General features: G+C 43.0%; 1 protein-coding gene across 7 annotated transcripts in view; it reads left to right on the plus strand.

Moving 5' to 3' along the window:
- Positions 1-23469, plus strand: part of HERC1 (HECT and RLD domain containing E3 ubiquitin protein ligase family member 1) — a 145317-nt gene extending 121848 nt beyond the window's left edge. For all 7 annotated transcript variants that reach the window (XM_077747491.1, XM_077747535.1, XM_077747517.1 and 4 more), the window contains 17 exons: positions 417-482; positions 632-757; positions 1796-1934; positions 2987-3168; positions 3881-4036; positions 4771-4893; positions 6374-6476; positions 8358-8527; positions 9898-10036; positions 12294-12463; positions 13669-13838; positions 14119-14284; positions 15093-15169; positions 16006-16258; positions 16750-16902; positions 19643-19948; positions 22823-23469. In XM_077747491.1, coding sequence (XP_077603617.1) covers positions 417-482; positions 632-757; positions 1796-1934; positions 2987-3168; positions 3881-4036; positions 4771-4893; positions 6374-6476; positions 8358-8527; positions 9898-10036; positions 12294-12463; positions 13669-13838; positions 14119-14284; positions 15093-15169; positions 16006-16258; positions 16750-16902; positions 19643-19948; positions 22823-23008 — 2685 coding nt within the window. In that variant the 3' untranslated portion in view covers positions 23009-23469. The remainder of the gene's footprint in view (positions 1-416; positions 483-631; positions 758-1795; positions 1935-2986; positions 3169-3880; positions 4037-4770; positions 4894-6373; positions 6477-8357; positions 8528-9897; positions 10037-12293; positions 12464-13668; positions 13839-14118; positions 14285-15092; positions 15170-16005; positions 16259-16749; positions 16903-19642; positions 19949-22822) is intronic.
- The last annotated feature ends 223 nt before the right edge of the window (positions 23470-23692 follow it).

Genomic DNA, 23692 nt, shown 5'->3' on the forward strand with positions numbered 1-23692 from the left:
TTATTTATAGATATCAAATATCGTTTCAATTTAAGAAGTGTCCTTCTAAGCCCATTTGCCCCAAATTTGTCATTTTGTAGATGAGGAAATTGAAGCCTGGAAAGATGAAGTGACCTGCCTGCTGCTGGACAGCTAGTTTGTGGGGGTGGTGACTCTTGCACATAACCTTATATCTATTTGTGCTCAGAAAACATAAATGGTTAACTTTGAATCATCAGTGTGTTAGTGATAGTCGATAGTAAAATTGTTTATGTTAAAGGAAAATACTAACATGCATAGTCAAATTTGGTGTGATTATAAAACTGCTCTTGATTTCTTATAGTATTGCTAAGTTCTTTTATAGAAAGAAGACTTAGTTAAGGAAAGATACATCTTGATTAAGCAAGATTCATCCTGATGTTTGCTGTGTCTTACAGGATAACAGTAAATGGATTAATGGCATGGATGAACAAATTATGTCTTGGGCAACTTCCAGACCTGAGGTCAGTAAAAATAACTATATGGTGGTTCTCAGTAAATCTTCTGATTCTAAATGTGTTTGTTGGTGACCTGATGTCTCTCTTAGAGGCTGGCAACATATGTCTGTGAATGAATGGGTGAGTCTAATTTTGAGATGATTGTGGTTTTCCAGGACTGGCACCTGGGAGGGAAATGTGATGTCTACCTGTGGGGTGCTGGCAGGCATGGACAGCTTGCAGAAGCTGGAAGAAATGTAATGGTGCCTGCAGCAGCTCCCTCATTCTCACAGGCCCAACAGGTAACTACAGGGCAGAGAAAAGGAGAAGAAACTTAGAAACTAACAATTCTGATTCCCTTGCTGTCAGATAACACTTATGCATTGTGTAATTTGTTGCGAGGAATAACTAAACAAAGTCATGATGTATAGCTTCCAAATAAAAGCTTTCTAGGGTTTTTATCAGTCTTTTTTGTTAATTTTCTAAATTTTTCTTGCTTTCAAGTGCATCAGCATTAGGCCTGCCTGGTACATATTTAGAGAAGTTAACATACTCCTAATTATTGATTCTGTTTGGGGGCCATTAATTTACAGGGATCTTTATCTAGATTTCATTAACAGCCCTCTCCTCTTCTAATTATCATGGTACTATATTCCCAAACCCTTTTTCAAGCCACTGCTCTGTCTTTCATTCTTCTCTACCTTAGTGAGTCCCAGGAGGCACAACTCTTTCTTGTGTGTATCCTCTCAAGTTTCTGCTTCTTGATGATCTCTGGCCAGTCTTTAATATTTCCCCATCACTCTTTCTGCTTTCAAACTGTTTTCTTAATGTTATTATTTAAACTCTGCACAATTGGCTGAAATTCCTGTAGATAACTGAGTTCTAAAGGATTTTTTTTATTTTTTTAATGTTTTATTTATTTTTGAGAGAGAGAGAGATATAGTATGAGCAGGGGAGGGTCAGAGAGAGAGGGAGTCACAGAATCCGAAGCAGGCCCCAGGCAATAAGCTAGCTGTCAGCACAGAGCCCGACGCGGGGCTTGAACGCACGAACTGTGAGATCATGACCTGAGCCAAAGTCGGATGCTTAACCGACTGAGCCACCCAGGTGCCCCTGAGTTCTAAAGGATTTTAAATAGTTTGATGAGCCTCATACATCTTTTTGTTAAGTAAGCAGTTTTATAATAATCAAGGGCTATTGGAACCCCATAGTTATTTCAACTCATCCTCTTTAGTGAAAGGAGAAAAGAATTAATAAAGGCATCCTAGGTATACATAGAATCATTTTAAGTGTTAAAACTGTATAAAGAAGGATAATATATTTCTGTGTTTTTATACTAGGTCATATGTGGTCAGAATTGTACCTTTGTCATCCAGGCCAATGGCACAGTGTTGGCTTGCGGGGAAGGAAGTTATGGCCGATTGGGGCAAGGAAATTCAGATGACCTTCATGTGCTGACAGTTATTTCAGCCTTACAAGGTAAAGTTATTCTCAATTAAATATTGAGAATATTTAAGCTGGTCAGAAACTATGGCCTAACTATAGGATTGTTTGCCTGTGTTGGAACTCATATCAAACCTTTGCTGAATAAAGTCATAATAGGATTTTCACTTATTTAGATTCCCATTTAGGGTGTACAGCCTGATTTCCATATTTTAAGCTGTTATTTTGTAAGCTATTTTTCATGGCAGTGCTAGAATTCAATGATACAAGTAACTATTTTAAGACTCACTAAAGTTTGTAAACAAATTCTTGTAAAATTGCAAAACTGTCATTAGGCAACTATTAATAGCAATAGTAATCATGCATGTGTTTCCTTAAGAGCAAAAATCAGTTTATATGGATATGTGCCAATGTACTAAAGACTTTTACAGGGCATCTCTGTCAGAGTTCCCTGACCTGGAAAAAGAATACCCCTGGATAAACCACTGCAGGAGCCCCTGGCTTATTCCTCAAGTCAACTTTTACTGACTCCAAAGCCTACAAAGAGAGCAAAGAGGGTTTTTTTAATTAAAATCATATAAGTAATAATGAGTTGAGAACCAATTTCGAAATAGTTCTAAGTTCTCTTCCTTGAGATCAAAGTGTAAAGAACACAGCAGTGGGGATGGGAGGACGGTGTTCCTAGCTGGAACTACCACATCCTGCCTCTAAGGACCTTGCACAAGCTAAATTAGACCTCTTTGTGACTTGATTTACCTATTTGTAAAAGTGGTGATGATAATATCCCTTAGAAGTTCTATGTGAGAATAGAGAAGAGGAGATAATCCAGGTGAAGCATTTATAGGAGTGGCTAGAACATAGTCCCTATTGACTAACTGTTCCTGTCACTCTCCTTTCCTTCCTTCTCATCATTATTTTATGGGACTGCTCCCAGTTTACTAGGTTATGGCTGCAAATAGAGATTTAAAATTAAAGACATTGTTTTTATTTCTGTAGTGCAGGTTTGGTGTTTTGATCCAGTAGCAGCTGCAACTCAAGAATTTCGACATCCAGTGATTCTTGTTGGGTTTCTTTCTGCTCTGTTCCAGGATTTGTGGTGACCCAGCTGGTGACATCTTGTGGTTCTGATGGTCACTCAATGGCCCTGACTGAAAGTGGTGAGGTCTTTAGCTGGGGAGATGGTGATTATGGCAAACTTGGCCACGGGAACAGCGACAGGCAGCGGCGCCCCCGGCAGATTGAGGCCTTACAAGGAGAAGAAGTGGTGCAGGTCTGGCAGGACATAGATAAGTTTGCCTTTGAATGAAAATATACTGGTGGTTGAATAGGGTTCTCAAATTTAGGTAACAGGAAATAATAGTAAAAATACATTATGCAGTCATTACAAGCGATCTACTGTTTCTGGTTGTTCATTCTTGAGTTTGTCAGAAATTTGAATGGGTTTTGGTGTTAGAATGGAGTCCTTTTCCCTGAGCCAGCTGGTTGGCCCAGGCTGGGGTACTCACGTCCTTGGAAGAAACACAGTGGGGCTTAGCTTCTGCCCCATAGTTCTTGACACAGTGTTAGTTTGGATGCAGAGCTTTCCATTTATCCTTATTGTTACCGAGGCTGAGTTCGTATACATACTGTGGAAAGTCAATTAGTGATCTAAGATAATATTGTAACATTGCCTAGCATGTTAGAGTTTACAAAGCATTTCCACGTTTACTACTGTATATAGTCTAGGTCATCTGCACACAGCTAAAGTATAGCGACAGTTCTTCCAAGGTAGGCTCTTTAGCCTGGTCTTCCTGAAGATGATGAAGAGATCAGATTTGAGGGAGCAAGAAGGCCCCTTGGGCAGGTAGGGCATACTGGGCTTGAAGACTCCCAAGTTGTCAGTGAAGTTTATTACTATATTGATACCCAAAAATAACTGAATTATTTCTTTCTTAGTATACTCTCTTCTTAATTTTTTTTTTCTTCCTTGGTTCTGTCTGTAGATGTCTTGTGGCTTCAAGCACTCAGCTGTGGTAACTTCAGATGGCAAACTGTTCACTTTTGGGAATGGTGACTACGGTCGTCTAGGTCTTGGAAATACCTCTAACAAAAAACTACCAGAGAGAGTGACTGCATTGGAGGGATATCAGATTGGACAGGCAAGGAATAAATCCATTATATGTTCCCCCTGGTCATAGATTTGTATTTCCTCCGTGTGCACTGAGACACGGTTCTTTCAGGAAGACTAGAATCACCGATTATACTTAACGTCATGTACATTTTGTTTGGCCTTTGGACTTGATCTTTAGTCATGATTTTATTTCCCCAATGTGAAAATTGATGTTTTAAGTCAAACAGTGTGACCAACACATGGAAGACTTAATTCAGGATGTGAATGTTTTAAAACTCCCTCCATAATACAACTTGATATAAAACCTTTAAACATGGCAGATTTTTGTGATTGCTGTCTGCTCATTTGGAAATAGATGGCTGAATTGCAGCATCTTGGGCAGCTACTGCTCTTAAGCAATACTCGTCCCTGTCCTGTATACATTGAGACTCTCTCTGAACAAGGAGATATTTTTATCTTTTCCTGTATCATTCTGTAGACTATCTCTGGTGTAAATATTTTTAGTCATAAGTACTTTTTCCTCTTTTATGCTCTCTGATTTTGAGTTAGCCACAGGTATTTGAAGGATTTCGCCTTGAAAGAAGAAGTTACATTTTTGTTTGTGGACATTAGGAATTTTTTCTTATGGACACGTTTTGGTTAACATATGCAGAAGGCCCTGAAACTAATAAAAATCAAAATTTCTGAGCCAAAGTCTCAGAAATGGGTATGTGGTTTAGGTGCTATAAGTTTGTCCTACTGAATACCCTATTATTTCTCCAGGTGGCCTGTGGCTTAAACCACACTTTGGCAGTATCAGCAGATGGCTCCATGGTGTGGGCTTTTGGAGATGGGGACTATGGAAAACTAGGCTTAGGAAATTCCACTGCAAAATCTTCCCCTCAGGTCGGTATTGTCTTTGTGTTAGTGCCTGTTTTTAGTTGGAAAATAATTTACCTTTAGTATTTTAATAAATTCGTAATGATATTTAGAAACTTCTATTACTTACTCTTAAACATCCAGCATTTTAGATCTTGGTTTTAAATAAGCCACTAATTGCTAAACTGGATGTAAAAAGTCTGCAAGGAGAAGCCTCTGTCTCCATACACAGGCTCAACATTGTAGGACTATCTCCCATGTAGAAAAGAAATAGTTATAAACATATCTCCACGGTGTCTTATGGAGGGAACTATGAACAATCTTTTGTAACCTTCTGCTTGCAGTTGCCATTTTAGATTACCACTGAATTATATAGGTATATGCCTCCTTTTAAAAAAACTAAAAAGGGGCGCCTGGGTGGCTCAGTCAGTTAAGCGTCCAACTTCGGCTCAGGTCATGATCTCCCAGTTCGTGGGTTCGATCCCCGCATTGAGCTCTGTGCTGACAGCTCAGAGCCTGGAGCCTGCTTCAGATTCTGTATCTCCATCTCTTTCTGACCCTCCCCTGCTCACGTCGTCTCTCTCTCAGAAATAAATTTAAAAAAACATTAAAAAATTTTTTTTGAATAAAAAAATAATAAAAAGGAAATACAGAAAATAATAAATAAATTAGAAGCTAATAATCACATTATACAAGGTTTCTTGGCTCTATAGAAGACCTGTGCAATTCTTTTAGTGGATTTTCCTAACACATTTAACAAGCAGCATGAGGGGCGCCTGGGTGGCTTAGTCAGTTAAGCATCCGACTTTTGCTTAGGTCATGATCTCACGGTTCATGGGTTCGAGCCCCACGTCGGGCTCTGTGCTGACTGCCAGGCCAGCTCAGAGCCTGGAGCCTGTTTCAGAGTCTGTGATTCCCTCTCTCTCTGACCCTCCCCTGCTCACGCTGTCTCTCTCTCTCCTAGAAATAAAATAAAACATTAAAAAAAAAAACAAAAACAAGCAGCATGATTTACATATTTAATAGATATCTTGAATAGTATACTTCAATAGTATCTTCAACTCCAGATGCCCTAACATATATTGTCTGTGGTGTCTTGATAACTAGACTGATGAATATTCAGGTAGGGATGTGGAAAGCCAGGAGATCATCTCTGGAGAGCATATAAAGCAGTTATTATCACCTCTGAAAGTAGAAAAAGCCTAACTGAGGGCAGCTCATGGACATGGTCTTGAGTATTATTTAAAAGGCCACAGGATTCTCTTTGGTCTCTGTTGCTCAGAAAAATGCTTCCACTTCACGTGGGTTCCTAGGGATTTTAGTCAAATGTCCCTACCTCCAACACTCTCCCACAGATTCAGTTTAGTAGTGTGAATTTAGGTGAAGACAGGTAGGTGACAATTAGTATTTTTATTAGTAGCAGTGATTGAATTTATATAAACCAATAGGCAAATTCAAAAGTATTATTTTCTTTTTAAAGTATGTGCTTTACACTTATATTTTGCAGAAAGTTGATGTCCTTTGTGGAATTGGAATAAAAAAGGTTGCTTGTGGAACTCAGTTTTCTGTTGCATTAACCAAAGATGGTCATGTGTATACCTTTGGGCAAGGTGAGGCATTTTCCAAGCATTACATTACTTGTCTTGTGTACACATGTATTACAGAAACATTTGCTTTCCAGTTTTACAGAAAATACTCTAAATTGAGTTATTTTTTGTTCTGGGTAATGAATGGCCACTATGACCTTCGCTCACTAGCTACTTTTCTGCTCCTTTTTCATGAACTTTGTCCTGAGGACAAACTCTTCTCCCCATTGATAGCTTGTCATGCAGGAACCTTCGATCCTGCTAGAAGAGTTCTGCCAGAGCCCTTCCCATCCTCTTTTCTGCTGCCTCCACTGTGCTGCCATAAATGCTTCTTGACCACCAGAGCTCCTTTGGATCCTGTCTAATTCCCCAGCCCCTCCAGGGACTGGAGATTCAGGCTTTAGGCATTCATACGCATTCAGGGTTTCAGATCTCGAATGGTTCAGAATCCGGTCATTCACAGTAGGATTCCCTGGCAATATATTTCACCTTCTTAAGTGGAACTTTTTGGCAAGTTGTAGTGACTTTCCTCAAAGTGTAAGGCATATGTGAGAAAGAGGAAGAAATAAGGCATGAGTGAAGTTTCTAGGCTTGGAAGAACTACAGTGTCGCTAACTGAGGACAGGAAGCTGGTTTGGAACTAGGTAAGAACTTAGTTGTGGTCATACCGAATTGGGGCCATATATACTCTAGGCATGTGTATGGAGATGTCTAGTAAGTTATTAGGGATTTGGATCTGGAGCTCCAGAGAGACTGGATATGGATATGTAGGTTTGCATAATTAATGATAGTACTTAGAACGATGTTAATAGGCTCTAAGAAGCCCAAGGAGAGTATAGAGTAATGACATGTATAGAACTCTAGGGCAAGTGAGCACAGAAAGAGGACTAGGGAGAGCTGGCTTTGAAAAGGGTGAAGAGAGAGGTTGTCAGTGAGCCAGGGTAGTGAGGAGTTTCTGCAGTATTGAGGGGAGGGGGGCTGAGGCCACTCATCAGAAGGTTATGTAGAGCTCCAGGGGCTAGAGCCTGAGAAGAGGCTGCTGTAGTAGGCAGTTAGGAGCTACTCATGGCTTTTGACAGTACAGTCTTAGTGTAGTGTTGAGAGTGGAAGGTAGGTTGCAGAAGGTGGCGAAGCCAAACAGTTCTAGAGGACATGGGGCAGCAGGGGCTGGCCTGCACTTTCTAGAAGTTTGGCAGCAGAGGGAAAGGAAGAAGCTGGCTGGCAGTTTGAGGACAAGACAAGTTGAGCGATGTCTTATAGTGCCAGAAATATAGGGTCTTTCTTAACTACCTGCCAGTCCTCTCAAATAGGAGGATACTGGAGGTGCCTCTTGGTTTGAAATAAGTTGCTAATTTTAGATTTATTTATTTTATGAATAAGGAGTCTGTCCATGTGTAGCAACATGGATGGACCTTGAGGGTGTTATGCTGAGCGAAATAAGTCAGGCAGAGAAGGACAAATATCATATGTTTGCACGTATAGGAGGATTAGGAGGAACTTGACGGAGGAACAAGGGGGAGAAGAAGGGCGGAAATGGTGGGGGAAAGGGAGAGAAGCAAACCATGAGAGACTCTTGAATGCTGACAAAAACTGAGGACTGATGGATGTGGGGGGAGGGGGGATGGGCATGGAGGAGGACACTTGTAGGGATGAGCACTGAGTGTTATGTGGAAACTAATTTGACAATAAACTATTAAAAAAAAAAAAAAAAGGAGTCTGTGACATTTTGCAAAGAAACAGTTTCAAACTTCATTCACTCAGAATCTAGTATACATAACCAGAATGGCAGCTTTTGCTATAATGAGTTCTATAGGTCATTGCCATTCCACCAGAAAAGTTAAAGGACTCATCAGAAAACATAAAGGACTATTATGTGCCTTCCATAAATTTCCTCTATTTCTTCAGATCGCTTGATAGGCCTGCCAGAGGGACGTGCTCGCAATCATAACCGACCACAGCAGATTCCTGTCCTGGCTGGAGTGGTCATCGAAGATGTGGCAGTTGGAGCTGAGCACACTCTTGCTTTGGCATCAAATGGAGATGTATATGCCTGGGGGAGCAATTCAGAAGGGCAGGTAAATATTTATCTTGCTTGCCTTATATTCTAGAAATCTGACAGTGTTCCTCGTTTAGTAAAGAGATAAGCTAGGAAACTCATAAGATCTACCACAGTGCCTCACACGTATCACTTTGACATGGGCCTGAATTATTTGTGACCCCAGTTGTGTCTCTCTTGATTGTGGCCAAGTAGGTATTACACCAAGGTTTTAAAAAAATCTGATGGTACAGCAAAGCGATTAGGGAAATTAACTGAGTATGTGTTTGTGGTTACACTCATTAAGTACCTGGCACCCATAGTAAGCTGCACTTTATAGGTATTTGCTACTCACATCATCATTATTTTTATCATGCTAATGTGTGAGATTAGGTCCTGGGATCATCAGTTGATCTGGAAAATGGAAAGAATGAAACAATACTTTTATGTTTAATAATATGACATAGTACTTGTATGTAATATGGTATCCATAGTATATTTGTGTTTCTGCAGGAAGTCTTGTCATTCTTATTCTACAGAGGAATAAACTAAGCCTCTGAGAGGTTGAGAGAAGATTCAAGAAGTTGATGTGTTCAGTCTACCTTATGTATGGAGGAGAGAAAGATTTGGGTGGGAGATGTCTAGGATGCCTGCTGCTACATTGGCTTTCAGCCTTGCATGCAGAGCCACATTCCCTTTCTCCGTAAATCCTCTCTGGGTCTGTCTGTCCATAGAGCCAGGGGTTCTCAAGTTCAAGGTCTGCATTATTCAGAGTAGCCTCAGTTTGACTCTGTGGTCACCTCATGACTATGTTAACAGATGCGGAAACTGCTCATCATTGTGGTTGCACATTGTCTTAATGAGAAGAGAGTTGATGCAGAAGTCACCTTAGGGAGGTCACTGGCGGGGTCTTGACATGATTCTTCCCAATGATGTCAAGGTGCTTAGCTGCTGAAACACTGGGTGTCCCAGTCACACCCTAAGAACAGAGACCTGGAGATGAGAATCTGCTTCTGTGTACATTTTTTATAGTTGTTTGTTTATTGTTACTCAGGTAGCCCATGTTAAAAGGAAATCATGTGTTTTAAATAAAAGCTGTATAGATTATTCTGTTATTTTTTTTAACTTTTCAAGAATTTATTTCCTCTCTAGAAGTGGAATCCAAGGATGTGTTCAGTCATTAAGACTCATCTACTAGATTTGAAATAACCTTGTTGCAGCTTAGTTTTTAGGAGACAGTCTGAGCTGTGAGGACTATTCTGATAGAGAAAATCAATTAATTTCATTATTCTGATCTTGTTGGTTAGTATACATATTTATATATCTGCTACCACCTAAGGCACATTTCATCATCTTGACTTCCTCTCTTCCTCTTTCTAATTGACTCTGTGTTTTTGTAATTATTCCCAGCTTGGCTTAGGCCACACCAACCATGTTCGAGAACCAACCCTGGTAACAGTCTTACAAGGGAAAAATGTCCGGCAGATCTCAGCTGGCCGCTGCCACAGTGCTGCATGGACAGCGCCACCTGTCCCACCAAGAGCACCTGGTGAGGGATGAACTCCTCTGTTCTGCAGCTTCTTTTTCAGTGGTGCCCAGCTGCGCTGTCTGCTTGCCAGTTTCAGACTGCATTCAGGCATCATTCTGAAACCGCCAGGCCCTCCCACACAGCTAAAGCACCCTTTGTGCTGCCAGCACTGTAAATACTTTCATAGCAGGTGATTCTCCTGCAGGCTTTGGCACAACGCACTCCCTCTCTGTACCCCTAAAAGAAGAAAACCTATCACTTAGGCAAGCAAAAATGTATAACGTTAGAGCAGGAGCTAAGTGTTTTTTCATATTTTTATGAAAGAAATGATGAATCATGGCTTTCTAAGGCTTGCTGTTAGGAATAAAGATTAAAAGGTCTGAGACCATTTGTCAAATTCTTCACCCCCAGTTCACCATTTGAAACATGTTGTCTCTCTGTACTGACACAGAAAAAAAAAAGTTGCCATTTTATTCCAGCATGTAGCAGGACTGATAAGTAGTTTTCTGCCTTTTTGTTTACTATGAAATCCTGTAGAGCTACAAAAATATTTAAAGAAAATGTGTATTTGTGTACTTAACATCCTACGGAATACTCTCCAGATTGGGTCCATCTTCGATTCCCCACAAGTGTGGGGCATTTATTGTTCTTAATACCTTTTTTTTTTTTTTTTTTTTTTTTTAAATATTGGGGCCATTTCTCTTCCAGGTTCCTTAAGCCCTTTATATCTGCCATTCTCTGGTATCTAAGAGGCTAGAGTTTCCCTAAAGCAACCTTGTGCCTGGGAACTCAGTATTCCCTTCCCTTTTTGCTGACCTCTACTTCTAAGCCATAGGTCCCTGGGGAAGATTCGTCATAGAGAATTTTTTCTTTTAAATAGATATCCCTTAGAGAGCAAATAAGGACTGCCAAGTGGTATCCAAACAAGCAAGAGATGGTTTCTGATTAACAGAATCCGGAATGAGCAGTGCTGTGCACACATTGACAGTTTCGGGTACTCAGGGGCTTCTTCAGCTTCCAGAGAGATTTCACTCTGGAAAGTGAAGCCTCCAGAGAGGCTATGCAGTGTGATGGTTAAAAGTCCAGACTCTGAATCCACATTGCCTGGGTTGAATCCTAGCTTCTCCACTTAGATCTTCAGACTCAGTTTCCTTGTCTGCAAAATGAGGATAAAATTTGCCCCTATTGTAAAGAGCTGATATAAATCAAACAATTGTTGATGTAAATCAAACAATTTGTGTGAAACTTTTAAAAAATTTTTTTTCTACGTTTATTTATTTTTGAGAGACCGAGAGAGACAGAGCATTAGCAGGGGAGGGGCAGAGAGAGAAGGAGACACAGAATCTGAAGCAGGCTCCAGGCTCTGAGCTGGTAGCACAGAGCCTGATGTGGGGCTTGAACTTGAACTAATCAACCACGAGATCATGACCTGAGCCGAAGTCAGAGGCTTAACTGACTGAGCCACCCTAGTGCCCCGAAACTCTTACGATAGTGCCCAACACATAGAAGTACTCAATGTTAGCTTTTACTGATAGTATTAATAAAATTAATTAGGAATAAAAATAAACTGGGAACTGAGGTGTACAAATCTTTAGTTACACGGAACTCAAATAAACAGTGTTGTATCTTTACTCCTTTATGCATTTTTAATAAGAGGGTAACTATGAATATGGTCCTTATATTCCTTGCTTCTACAGAGCTCTTACTCCTCAGTACAAACTCTTCATGAATCATGCCCCATAGCTTTCCTTTTTCATGGTCACTTTCTGTCAGATCCCTAGTGAGTGTGGGAGGGGACTACTGAGCTGCTCACTTCTGTTTTCCAGAATTGCCTACCTAGTCCTGGCTTACATCTTGTGTTTTATGAAAATGGTCATTATTGAGTATGGAAGGAAGAATTTGGGGTGTGTGTGTGTGCGTGGGTGTGTGCGTGTGTGTGTGTGTGTGTGTGTGTGTGTGTGTGTGTGTGTGAAGGAACTGTTTAAGTTCCATAGTTAAATGGAAAACTAAATTAAAAATTTCCATAATGATAAATAAAAGAGATGCTTTAAAAACCAACACACATGTATCAAAAAATAAATATGAATTGATGGAGAGAGGAAGTGATAAATATGTGATACGGCAAATATGGACAAATAGTAATTATGGAATTTAGGTGGTAGGAATGGGTGTTCATTGTACTCTTTCTCACCTTCTCCATGTGCTTGAAAATTTTCCAAATGCTCAAAATGAAAGCAGTGCATTTTCCTTTATGAGTGTCTATTTGCTCTCTGGGCAGGTGTGTCGGTACCCCTGCAGCTGGGCCTGCCTGATGCAGTGCCCCCCCAGTACGGGGCGCTGAGGGAGGTGAGCATTCACACCGCAAGGGCCAGGCTCCGTCTGCTCTACCACTTCTCTGACCTCATGTACTCATCCTGGAGGCTACTGAACCTCAGCCCCAACAACCAGGTAACATGCTGGCGTGGGAAGCACTGCTCACCAGGTCCCAGGAAAACACTTCTTACTCTCAGCTCCCAAAAGATGTAGAAAAGGCAGCAGTTCTGTTTCCATTTTATCGCTGGTTTAGCGATAGTCCAGATACTGGTAACTATGCTGCTGGACACAAAGTAGTCTTCCTTACCTGTTTTGGTTTGTGTAGAGCTCAAGGAAATATGAATGGCTAAGCATGTATTTTCTGTAAAATCCAATATGTGACGTGATTTTTAAAACTTAAGCACACACAGATGTTAGCACCACAGCCTGAATGGTTCTGTAATGAATCTGAGATGCTGGGGAGACTTCCTTATCTCCTTACAAATGAGCATTCTGGGTCCTCTGGGGGAGATAAAGTAAATTTGGCTGATTTGACTGCCTTTGTAGGATGGTCTAGTAATTTAGGAAGAAAGCAAGCTGGCTGTGTTTGTGTAATGTGTAGGCATGCCTGCCAAAAAGTGTCACAGTTTGTAAAACTGTTAGTCAGAAATCCTTGGGTAACCAGTCATGGGTCATATGAGAGTTGACAGATCATTGTTAGAAATAGGTGTCAGGCAGGCGACAGAATACTGTGCAGCACTAAAGAGAATGTTAGAAAACTTTGTAATTCGTGGGAGAACTGTTTATGATAAAAAGTGAAGTGAGAAAAACAGAAAATTGTATAAACAGTATGTTGTCAACAATATGAAAAATGTGTGCACACATGGAAGGAAACTGGAAAGAAATGAGAGTGATAATACAGATTATGGATGATTCAGTTGTGTGTGTGTATGTGTACGTGTGTCCTTTTCTGTATTTTCCAAGTTTTAAAAAGTGATAATCATACATTTTATCATGAAAAATATTTTAAGAAGTTATTAAGAGTTACTACTATCAGGTTTGTGCTTTTTTTTAAATGTTTATTTTTGAGAGAGAGAGTGGGTGTGTGTGTGAGCGGGGGAGGGGTAGAGAGTGTGGGGACAGAGGATCTGTCTGCGCTGACAGCAGCAAGCCCGATGTGGGGCTTGAACTCAGACCATGAGATCGTGATCTCAGCTGAAGTTGGATGCTCAGCTGAGCCACCCAGACACCCCCAGGTTTATGCTTTTAATTCATAAAGAATTATGTTCTAAAAGTGAGAAGTGTTATTTCTTTTAAGCCTTAGATTGTTCCATTTCTGATAAGCTTACTTTCTGTTACAGAATAGTACATCTCATTATAATGCTGGAACCTGGGGCATTGTACAGGGACAGCTTCGGCCTTTGTTAGCCCCAAGAGTCTACACCCTCCCGATGGTGCGCTCCATAGGAAAAACCATGGTTCAAGGCAAAAACTATGGACCTCAAATTACTGTGAAGAGAATATCAACCAGGTTAGCATATGTGTGTATGTTTCACTGTCTAGCATTTTTTCAGATGAACCTTATTACTGACTAATCTCTGTGACCTTCAGCTTCCTCATTTGTAAACTAGGATAGTGACAGTGCTTCCCTTAGTGCCCAGTGTGGTTATAGTGGGCCTAGCGCACTGCTTGACTGTTGTTAAGCTGGCTTGTTCACTCACTGATGGGCAGATACCTTCAAGTGACCTTTGTGGTGGTTTGGGGAAATTAGTGAGAGTTGTATTTCATTCTGTTTTCTCTTTCTTTTAAAGAGGACGGAAGTGTAAGCCTATCTTTGTCCAAATAGCAAGACAAGTAGTTAAACTGAATGCATCAGACCTCCGCCTGCCCTCGCGAGCGTGGAAGGTTAAGCTGGTTGGTGAAGGAGCTGATGACGCTGGGGGAGTGTTTGATGACACGATCACAGAGATGTGCCAGGTATATTCATGCAGTGTTCCCTGCGGAGTCATCTGCTCAGGTGGTGGCTGTTTTTACTGTTTCCAGTGACTACTCTGACATGTTTTTATAAATGTAGCAAGGAAGCATTTGTGAGCCTTATATAAAAATCACGCTGTTAATGATGTATAAGTGAATTATAGCTAGGGCTTGTGAAATGATGTGTGAAGATACCTTACTGAATAAACGTCAGTGCTTAACCTTCTACTAATGACTCACAGTCTGTTGTGCTCTAATGCTGGCAGAGGAAACAATGATGACATGTATTGACATTTATGTAACAGACAAACCCAGGACCACCAGTGTGCTCTGATTCATTCTGGTGGTTTAGAACGAGTGAACTGCCAGGTTCTAGAGGAATTAGAAAAACAAATAATAAGAGTTTAGACCAGTTCTTACTTTGAGATCTGCAGTGACAGCTTTGCTTCCAGATCCTCTCTGACCCTTCTCACTTTGCCTAGTAGCAGGATTTTTCTAATAATTCCTGTGACTAAAATAACGTCTGACTCTCCTTTGTTGGGTGTATTTGAATATACCTATGCCCTGCTCACAGATGAACCCAACTCCTGCCCTTGATTGACTGTTAGTTCTGCATACTACAGGATATTTTCTACATGCAGAAGGTTTCTAGTTTCATTGTAAATTAAAGCCACACAAACTATAGAGTTGCCTGGTTGTCACAAAACTATAAATTCCTCAAAATATTCTCTTTTCAATGTGATCCTTAGTTAATTTGTTCTCTTGATGCATTTGATTGTCATTTCTCAAAAACCTGTTCTTTGGTTTGCAGGAACTTGAAACTGGTATTGTTGACCTTCTTATACCCTCTCCCAATGCTACTGCAGAAGTGGGCTACAATAGGGATAGGTAAGGCAGCCAGCAAGTGTTTGTTGAGTATCTGTAGTTACATTATTTATATTGTACATTATATGTACATGATGATAATGATATATGATATCATTATCGTATATCATAATGATAATGATAATATTAGTTCATTTATTTAGTGCTGTTTGCCAGGCACTGTTGTAAGTGCTTTACGTATATTATCCCACTGAATCCTCATTAGAACCCAAAGGAGTAGCAACTATTATTATTCCCTTTTCACAGGTCAGGAAACTGGGGCACTTCCATCATAACTTTGCTATAGGACCAAGAGGGGAGAGGAAACTCAGACTTGATAATGAAACCTGACTTATTTTGTGTTTCTGAAGGCCCACATGGCCTCCCCTCAAGAAATTTTCTGCACCAAAATTCATCAGAAATATTAGCAATGCTATCAAGTCACAGCACTTAGTATTAGCAGTGATCTATATTGCCAAATTTCGAATTTTGAATCCTGCTTCGTGGACCTGTAAATGATAAATGATTTTAGGAAATAGGACATCCTGGTGGCTTAGGGACTAGTAGACCATTCAGCTGCTATTCTATGGTTCTTCTAAAAATAATTCAAAATATGGTCCCTTTGCTGTCCAGAACAGTAGCCACAGGGCACATGTAACTGTTGGATACTCGAAATGTGGTTAGAGTTGCTGAAGAACTGCATTTTACGTTTTATTTAATTAAGTTGAGTAGCCACATACAGCAGCTGACTACCAACCATATCGAACAGCACAGGTCTGGATTAGTGCTGTGGCTGTCTGATAACTTATTCTAATAGAGATGAGGATAGTTTATCTGAAATATTTTCTTTAATTTTGCAGGTTCCTTTTTAACCCCTCTGCCTGCCTTGATGAACACTTAATGCAGTTTAAGTTCTTAGGGATCTTAATGGGGGTTGCCATTCGCACAAAGAAGCCCCTGGACCTCCACTTGGCCCCATTGGTGTGGAAGCAGCTGTGCTGTGTCCCACTCACCCTGGAAGACCTGGAGGAGGTGGATCTACTCTACGTGCAGACCCTCAACAGCATTCTTCACATTGAAGACAGTGGGATTACCGAGGAAAGTTTCCATGAGGTGAATTTTTGCCAGTCCGCATTCTGCTGGTATTGACTAGAATTTTTCTGTGTAAAACTCAGATCTAGTTTTCCACCGGCTATTTGATCGACTAATGCCATGTCCCATTGCTGCCTGAGTAGCTCAGCCCCAGCGATTGAAACAGCTGCTAATAGGTAGAGTTGGCACCAGCACCCCAGCTTCTGCTCCTTCCTCTTCAGTCCACTCTCTGCCTGCCAGAATGGACGAGCAAGGGGGCCCAGTTGGAGAGGGAGGCCTGGGGTAACCAGAGTTCATCAAGCCTAGTTTGAGAACAAAGGAATTTTTAACTACAGCCTGATAAGTCAGCACATTCCCTTCTGATCAAGTGGCATGATTAGCTACCTGGATTCCTTGTTTTTATCCTTAAATATTCTTGATGTTATTACTGTTTTTACTATATTTGTGTGTAATCTATTTTTGTTCAAAAAAAATAGGGTTTTTTTGTAAAATTTTTTTTTTCCTCTTCTTAGATGATTCCTCTTGACTCTTTTGTTGGCCAGAGTGCTGATGGCAAAATGGTTCCCATAATCCCTGGTGGAAATAGTATCCCACTGACATTTTCCAACAGGAAGGAGTATGTGGAGAGAGCCATTGAATATCGACTTCATGAGATGGACCGACAGGTGAGATGACATTTGGATGTGCTTGTGAATGTTTGCAGTTGTCTTCAAAGAAGACTGAATTTTGGTGTGTGAACTTACTGTGTCAGTTAACTTGTATCTAAATTTCAGCCACTATTCGGAGACTGTTCAGGCCTTATCTGTGGATTTCCTATTTTCTTATTCAGGGCCTGAGGACAGCCCTGAATTGGTCACTGGTTGGATTAAAGGGCCAAGCTCTCACCCAGGCCTTTAGACCCCAGCTTCTTGCTCTTCCCCAGTCTTGTTTGTCTGCATCTCTTACTTTCTGCAGCCCAGTGTCCCCACTCCAGCTGGGTTAGTCAGGGCCCATGCACGTGAACCCCTAAACACTGGTCTTGCAATCCCACATGAATCCCTCTTTCCCCCTCCTGCTGCAGTCTTTCAAGCCCCAGCTGAAAATTCATCTCCACAGGCCAGCTGTCCTCCAGGTCCATAGCCTATAGAAATCTTTTTTGTTACTTAAAAATTTGTTAAGATACCACAGTACTTCTATGTTATGGTCTAAGAACTAGGCTGCAAAGTTTAGATTTTGTTTCTTTAATTAGCCTGTGAGACTTTGAGTGAAGTGTGTGTGTTTATACATACATATATGTGTATATATATAGTGTGTGTGTGTGTATCTTCAGTATCCTTGTTCTGTGTTGACATGTAGTAAGCATTTAATAAATGATGAGAATGTGCTGAGTGACCATAGAAATGAACATTTTGTCCAAAAATGAGGCTTTTGGTTACACAGACCTTAATAGCCACTTTAGTAATACTCTATTTGCAGAATATGTTAGGGTCTTTTTGAGAGCTAGACTGAGACTCTAAGGCCATGTAGCAGTTTAAAGTGTATATATGTCCTGCACCCTTTGCTCCTGGTTCCTTCTTTGACTCTGGCTTTGGGCCAAGTCCAGTCAGAATACTGTTACCCTTAGCTTAGTAAAAGCAAGTCCTGTGAGCGATGCTGTTAACAACAGCCAGGCCCTAGGGTTTGTCTCAAGTTCTTCAGAATTTTAATCCTCAGAGTACATAACTGACTAAAAATGTATTACCCCTGCATGCCAGGTTGGGACCAGGCACCCTCAGGAGCCATTTTTCCTATAGTTACTCTGTAAGATAAGGGTTACTATCACCATTTCACAGATGAAAGCACAGAGTCCAGAGAAATGAAGTAATGTGCCCAAGGCAAAGCCAGGATCCCAAACCAGGTTTAACGGTGGGGTCTAGGCTCTTCTACTGGCCCTTCCTTTGAGGGTTGGATTGACCCTCTACTCTCCGTCAGCTGAGCTCTTCTCTGCCCTGGCTTTGTTCCTTTCTTAGAAATGAGGGCTTCTTCCTCTCTTACTTCCTTCTTGTCTCTTAGAACCCAGTGTTCTTCCCACAGCTGTCCCCATTTGTCCCCTGCCAAGCAGCCAGCCCCATACCTCAGCCTCATTTTTTTCCCAGACTGCCTTTGGCTTGTATTCTGCCAGGCAACACAGCTTATGTTGGGGCAAACTTTGGCTAGGGTATTCTCTTTAATACCATTACAGACTGCCCTCACTGTCAGTCCTGTTCCTTAGCCCGGCAGGACAGCTTTGTACCGTCACAACCCCAGGGCCTTCCCCAAGGTGTGGCTCCTGTTTAGGTCCTCAGATTTTGTTTTGCTTTTTATCATTGTTGGTTCTGAGTTGGCCAAGAGTGAAGAAGTATTTAAGAACAAACCTTGAAGGGTGGTGAGTCTGTGCACGGGACGTGCATTGCTATGCAACCTTGGGCTGTTCTTTTTTTTTTTTTTAAGTTTATTTATTGAGAGAGAGGGAGAGAGCACACAAATGGGAAAGGGGCAGAGAGAGAGATGGAGAGAGAATCCTAAGCAGGCTCCACACCACCAGCGCAGAGCCTGATGCAGGGCTTGAACTCACGAACTGCAAGATCATGATCTGAGCTGAAGCCAGACATTAACTGACTGAGCCACCCAGGTGCCCCTCCTTAGGGGGCTTTTTGTAAACAGCTTTGGGCAGCCCCTGGCGGCTCCCACTCCACATTCCCCCAGCTGACCTGTTCTCAGCACTGCACTTGGAGAAAAGCAGCAGTGTAACTGTCCGGTCATACAGACTTGTGTTAAAAATTCTTGTCATGGTCATGTGAGCAGCGATCATTTGCCTCGTTTCTCAAATGAGAAAATTAAAGGAAGAAGTGGAGCTCAGATTCAGACCCCAAGTCTCCTGATTAAATTCTCTGTCCTTTCTACTACCTTCCTATAGAAAGACTTGCCAATTTTACTTTCTTCTTTGTACATTGCAAAATTTTTTTCTACAATGAGCACAAATAAGTTTTACGAAAGGATAGAATTATTTTCAAAAGAAAAATACGAATGACAAAAACAGTAGAAGCTAGACACATCTTCCAGGAGCTTCTTACCCTGATGAGGAGACCAAGTAGCCCACAGAGCCCCTGGGGAGCAGCGCGCGGCCGCATGTGATTAGGGATATGAGTGCAGCTGGCACTGCGGGGGCCCCCAGCGGGCTGGGTTTTGTGGGGGTGGAAGGCAGGCTCCTAAATTGACTTGATCTGGGACCAGAAGGAGAATAGAAGTCCCACAAGCAGGGAGAAGCCGTTACAAAGGGTCAGCGGCAGGGGCGGGTGGGCCATTTTCACCTGGAGTTCTGGGGACAAGTAGAGGGTCTGGGGAACCAGCAGGTGGGAGTTGCCCAGTCTATGTGCACACTGTAACGACCACCTCTCCTGGGAGCAGGTAGCCGCAGTCCGGGAAGGAATGTCCTGGATAGTCCCTGTGCCGCTGCTGTCCCTCCTCACGGCAAAGCAGCTGGAGCAGATGGTGTGTGGGATGCCCGAGATCTCTGTGGAAGTTCTGAAGAAGGTGGTCCGGTACCGGGAGGTGGATGAGCAGCACCAGCTGGTGCAGTGGTTCTGGCACACGCTGGAGGAGTTCTCCAACGAGGAGCGGGTGCTTTTCATGAGGTTTGTGTCGGGAAGATCTCGGCTCCCGGCCAACACCGCTGACATTTCTCAGAGATTTCAAATCATGAAGGTTGATAGGGTAAGTACGCTCTCCCGCTTTCCTGGCTAACGTCCGCCCTGCTGCCTCCTCGTTGCTTGCGTTTTGGGAAAACTAAATTGGTGACCCTCAAGTAGGCCTGCCAGTTCAGGCTTACTGTTTGGAATTTCCAGATTTAAAAAAATCAAGCAGAAAAACTTGTTAAGAAATAGAACTTGACTGAAAAAAGCCCTAAATGGATGTAGAGCACACACTACAACCAGCAGCATTTGCTAAACCCTCCGGTACCCTCCTGAGGAACACTGAGCTTGGCAGCGGGCTCATCTTGTTGCCTCTGTCCTTATTTCCTCTGCTTTTCATGGTGTGACTTGTGTGCTCGGCAGGGTCTTGTCTGTTTTCACAAAGACACTAAGCAGTAATTGGCGCACGTACTGTAGAGAACGGGAGCGGCAGGATGCACTCTGTGGCTGCTGTGCGGCGCCCTCCCTGGAGCGGGCGGTGCAGCTTCTCTGCGGCATAGCCGCAGCCCAGCTGCCATTTTGACAGATGGCTTAGGAATAAAAGGGCTCAGAGCCTTAAATGCACGCTGCTGCCACAGTCATCTTTCTCAAGCACCCATCTGACCATGTCACTCTTCTTGCACACTGCTCAGGAACCCCTTGACTTGAGCATAAATGCCAACTGCCTTAAATACCTTCACAGTCTGGCCTCTGTCCCTGCTTTCTGATAACACCTCTTAACACATACTGCATTCTGGCCATAACAGACTGCTTGCCTTTTTTCCTGACAGACCACGCTATTTCTAAACTGTGCCTTCTGCTTTAGGGGGTTCTCCTTCACACCCTTTTGCATCTCTGCCTGGCAAGCACTCACTTATCCTTTAGTCCCAACACCGACGTCATCTCCTCCAGGAAGTCCTCTTGGATGCTTTCCTGCTTCCCCTGACCCTTCCTGAGGGCAGACTTGGATCTCCCTCTGTCTATCTCCTGGACACTTGGCACATCCCTTGAACCCAGCATCAAATTAGAATTGTGTCTGTGTTTCCTCCTATCTCTTAACTCCCAACCCCTCAAGCGCTGGGCAGTCTTCTGAGCAGGGCCCATCGTGTTTATTCTTGAAACAGTAAGGAAAGTAGGGCCTCTTCACACAAGGACCCTTCCTGCCAGTTTCAGCATCTGCCTTTCTGGTGTTATTCCAATAACCATTCCTAGAGGCGGCTGCAGCCAAAACTGTCCCTCCCCCACGGCCTCCCAAAGCTGCCGGCCTGGGCTAGGCTTGTTGAAGAGGCCGTGCACAGGAAGAGCTGTGAAAAGACCCTTTCCATAAATTTTCTACATGACTTGCCAGAAACTATAAGTTGTAAATCTGTTTTGTTGCTTCAGAGAGAGGTGGGTAGAGGAAACGGTTTGCTTCTATTCAGCTCTGGAAAAAAAACCTTGCCTTCTGTCCGTCCCAAGCTACCCCTGCCATCCTGGGAGTTAATCCACCACTAATCCCCTGCCTGAGGCTTTTCAGCGTCAGAAAACTGACCACTATGGGTCCTCCCTTTGTGACTTGTAGACCAGTTGCTCCACCTTCCAAATCAGAGGCACCTGTTGACTTTCTCCTTCAGTGTCTTTGCTTGTTGTGGTTTTTCTGCATTTGAGCTTTCTGTGTCCTCACTGACTCAGGCACAGTTAGGCTTCTAGGCCCTCCATCTCCTACCTCTTTGAAATGCACTTACCAGGTGTAGGGCTCTGAGGAGGAGGAGGAGGAAGGGAAAGGGGAGGAGGAGAAGAACCAGTTTCAAGGAGTTGAGCAAGAAAGAGAAGGCAAGTCCTTTTTTAAAAACTTTTTTTTTTTAATATTCTTTTATGTATTTCTAGGAGAGAGAGAGAGACAGCGTGAGCAGGAGAGGGTCAGAGAGAGAGGGAGTCACAGACTGAAACAGGCTCCAGGCTCTGAGCTGGCAGTCAGCACAGAGCCCGATGCGGGGCTCGAACCCATGAACCGCGAGATCATGACCCGAGCGAAAGTCGGACGCTTAACTGACTAAGCCACCCAGGCGCCCCAAAAACTTTCTTTTAATATTATACAAATGTAATCTCAGTACTGTCATGACAGATAGTTTGGCAGCTAGTTGTATTTGCAGGGAGGGCCAGAGAGCATATGCCGCCTCCCTAGTAGCGGCCTTTTCCACTTTTCACGTATGTGGCGTGCCTCCCAGTCGGCCTCAAGCATACGCGGTTTTGTGTGCTGTGTTTAGCTCAGTCTGTCCCAGGCATTTTTCTTTTTTGCTGCTAGTCATCGTACTGATCATTTTAAATGCCGGTGTCACTCACTGTCAGTTAGATGGATGGACTAGGATTTAATTCACTGCTCCTTCCTCGTGTGAGCTCTGCTGGCAGCCATGGCAGGTGAGGGACTCATATGCACACTGGGAGGGATTGGCCTGGGAGGGCCGTAGGAGCGCAGCCACTCCTTCCCAGCTCCTTCCATTTCACTCCCTGGGGGGTGGGGGGTCCCTGGGGGCCGCTGGTCCCTGCTGCAGCTTCCAGTCTGCACTCTCCCGGTCAAAGGGAACAAACTCTGCCACACTGTCACTCAGGGCAGGAGGTCACCGTGCAGAGTGTGTTCTCCCCTGTGATCTTGCCGGTCAGGGCTTGCTCTCACTTTGCACACGGGGCCACTGGGGGAGTGAGGACAGGAAGGAGCCGTCTTCGCCAAAAACCTTGATGGCCGTGGGACACCAGAGCCCACGTTCCTTTTCCACCACAGCACAGTGTCTCCTTCCCCTCGAGGCGGCCCTGCAGTCATGTCTGTGGACCCCATCTTGAAGGCTGGGAGCAGTGCTTTCCTGATGGGGGGGTGGTGGTAGTGACGGGTACCTGTGACGCCCGATGATGCAGTCACCACTCCGGGTCTGTCTCTCCACAGCCTTACGACAGTCTGCCTACCTCACAGACCTGCTTCTTCCAGCTGCGGCTGCCCCCCTACTCTAGCCAGCTGGTCATGGCCGAGCGCCTGCGCTATGCCATCAACAACTGCCGCTCCATCGACATGGACAACTACATGCTCTCGCGGAATGTGGACAATGCCGAGGGCTCCGACACCGACTACTGACTGCGCAGGGGCCACCGGCCCCTTTTCTCAGTGATGCTTACTTCCAGTTTCATGTGGATACACTTTTATGGTAACTACATAGGTGTTTTAGGAACATAAACCGACATTATTAAACAGTGGCCACATTTAGTAACTCTAAATGTAACAAAGAAATTAGATGTTTTTATTTTTCTGTGATTGTACAAAAAAAAAAAAAAATACAAAGTGCTCTCAGTCAGGTTTTTCCCCTCCACATTTTTGGTCACTTTTGATAAGTTTGCATGGAACCATTTTGGTGCATTTTTAGTTGGGAATGGTACATTTTTGTAAACCCACCCAGTGAACATGAAATTGTACATTGTGTATAATTGTTCATTAGAAAGGACAGTTTTACATGAATATTCATATATTTATTTTGTTTTAATTTGAATTGCCTGTGCAGGGTTCCTTATGCAGAGAAATAAAGCCAATGCAGGAACAGAGCGTGGGCTGCTTTTGTTACCTCTGGTGGAGCCTCTGACTGAGAAGGAACAGTCTCCGGGGCTGGTCTCTCTCTGACAGTGTTTTGACCCATCAGAACATTTCTCACCGAAAGGGAGCTTTGCTTGGAGATGACAGAGCAGCTGCTGGAGTGGGAAGCCCCTACTTTCATTTATTCTGTCATCCTGGGTGCCTTACTTTGTCCCCTCACGCCAGGGCCCCTGT

Source organism: Crocuta crocuta, unplaced genomic scaffold (genome assembly GCF_008692635.1).
Source record: "Crocuta crocuta isolate KB4526 unplaced genomic scaffold, BGI_CrCroc_1.0 scaffold130, whole genome shotgun sequence".
NCBI lineage: Eukaryota > Metazoa > Chordata > Mammalia > Carnivora > Hyaenidae > Crocuta > Crocuta crocuta.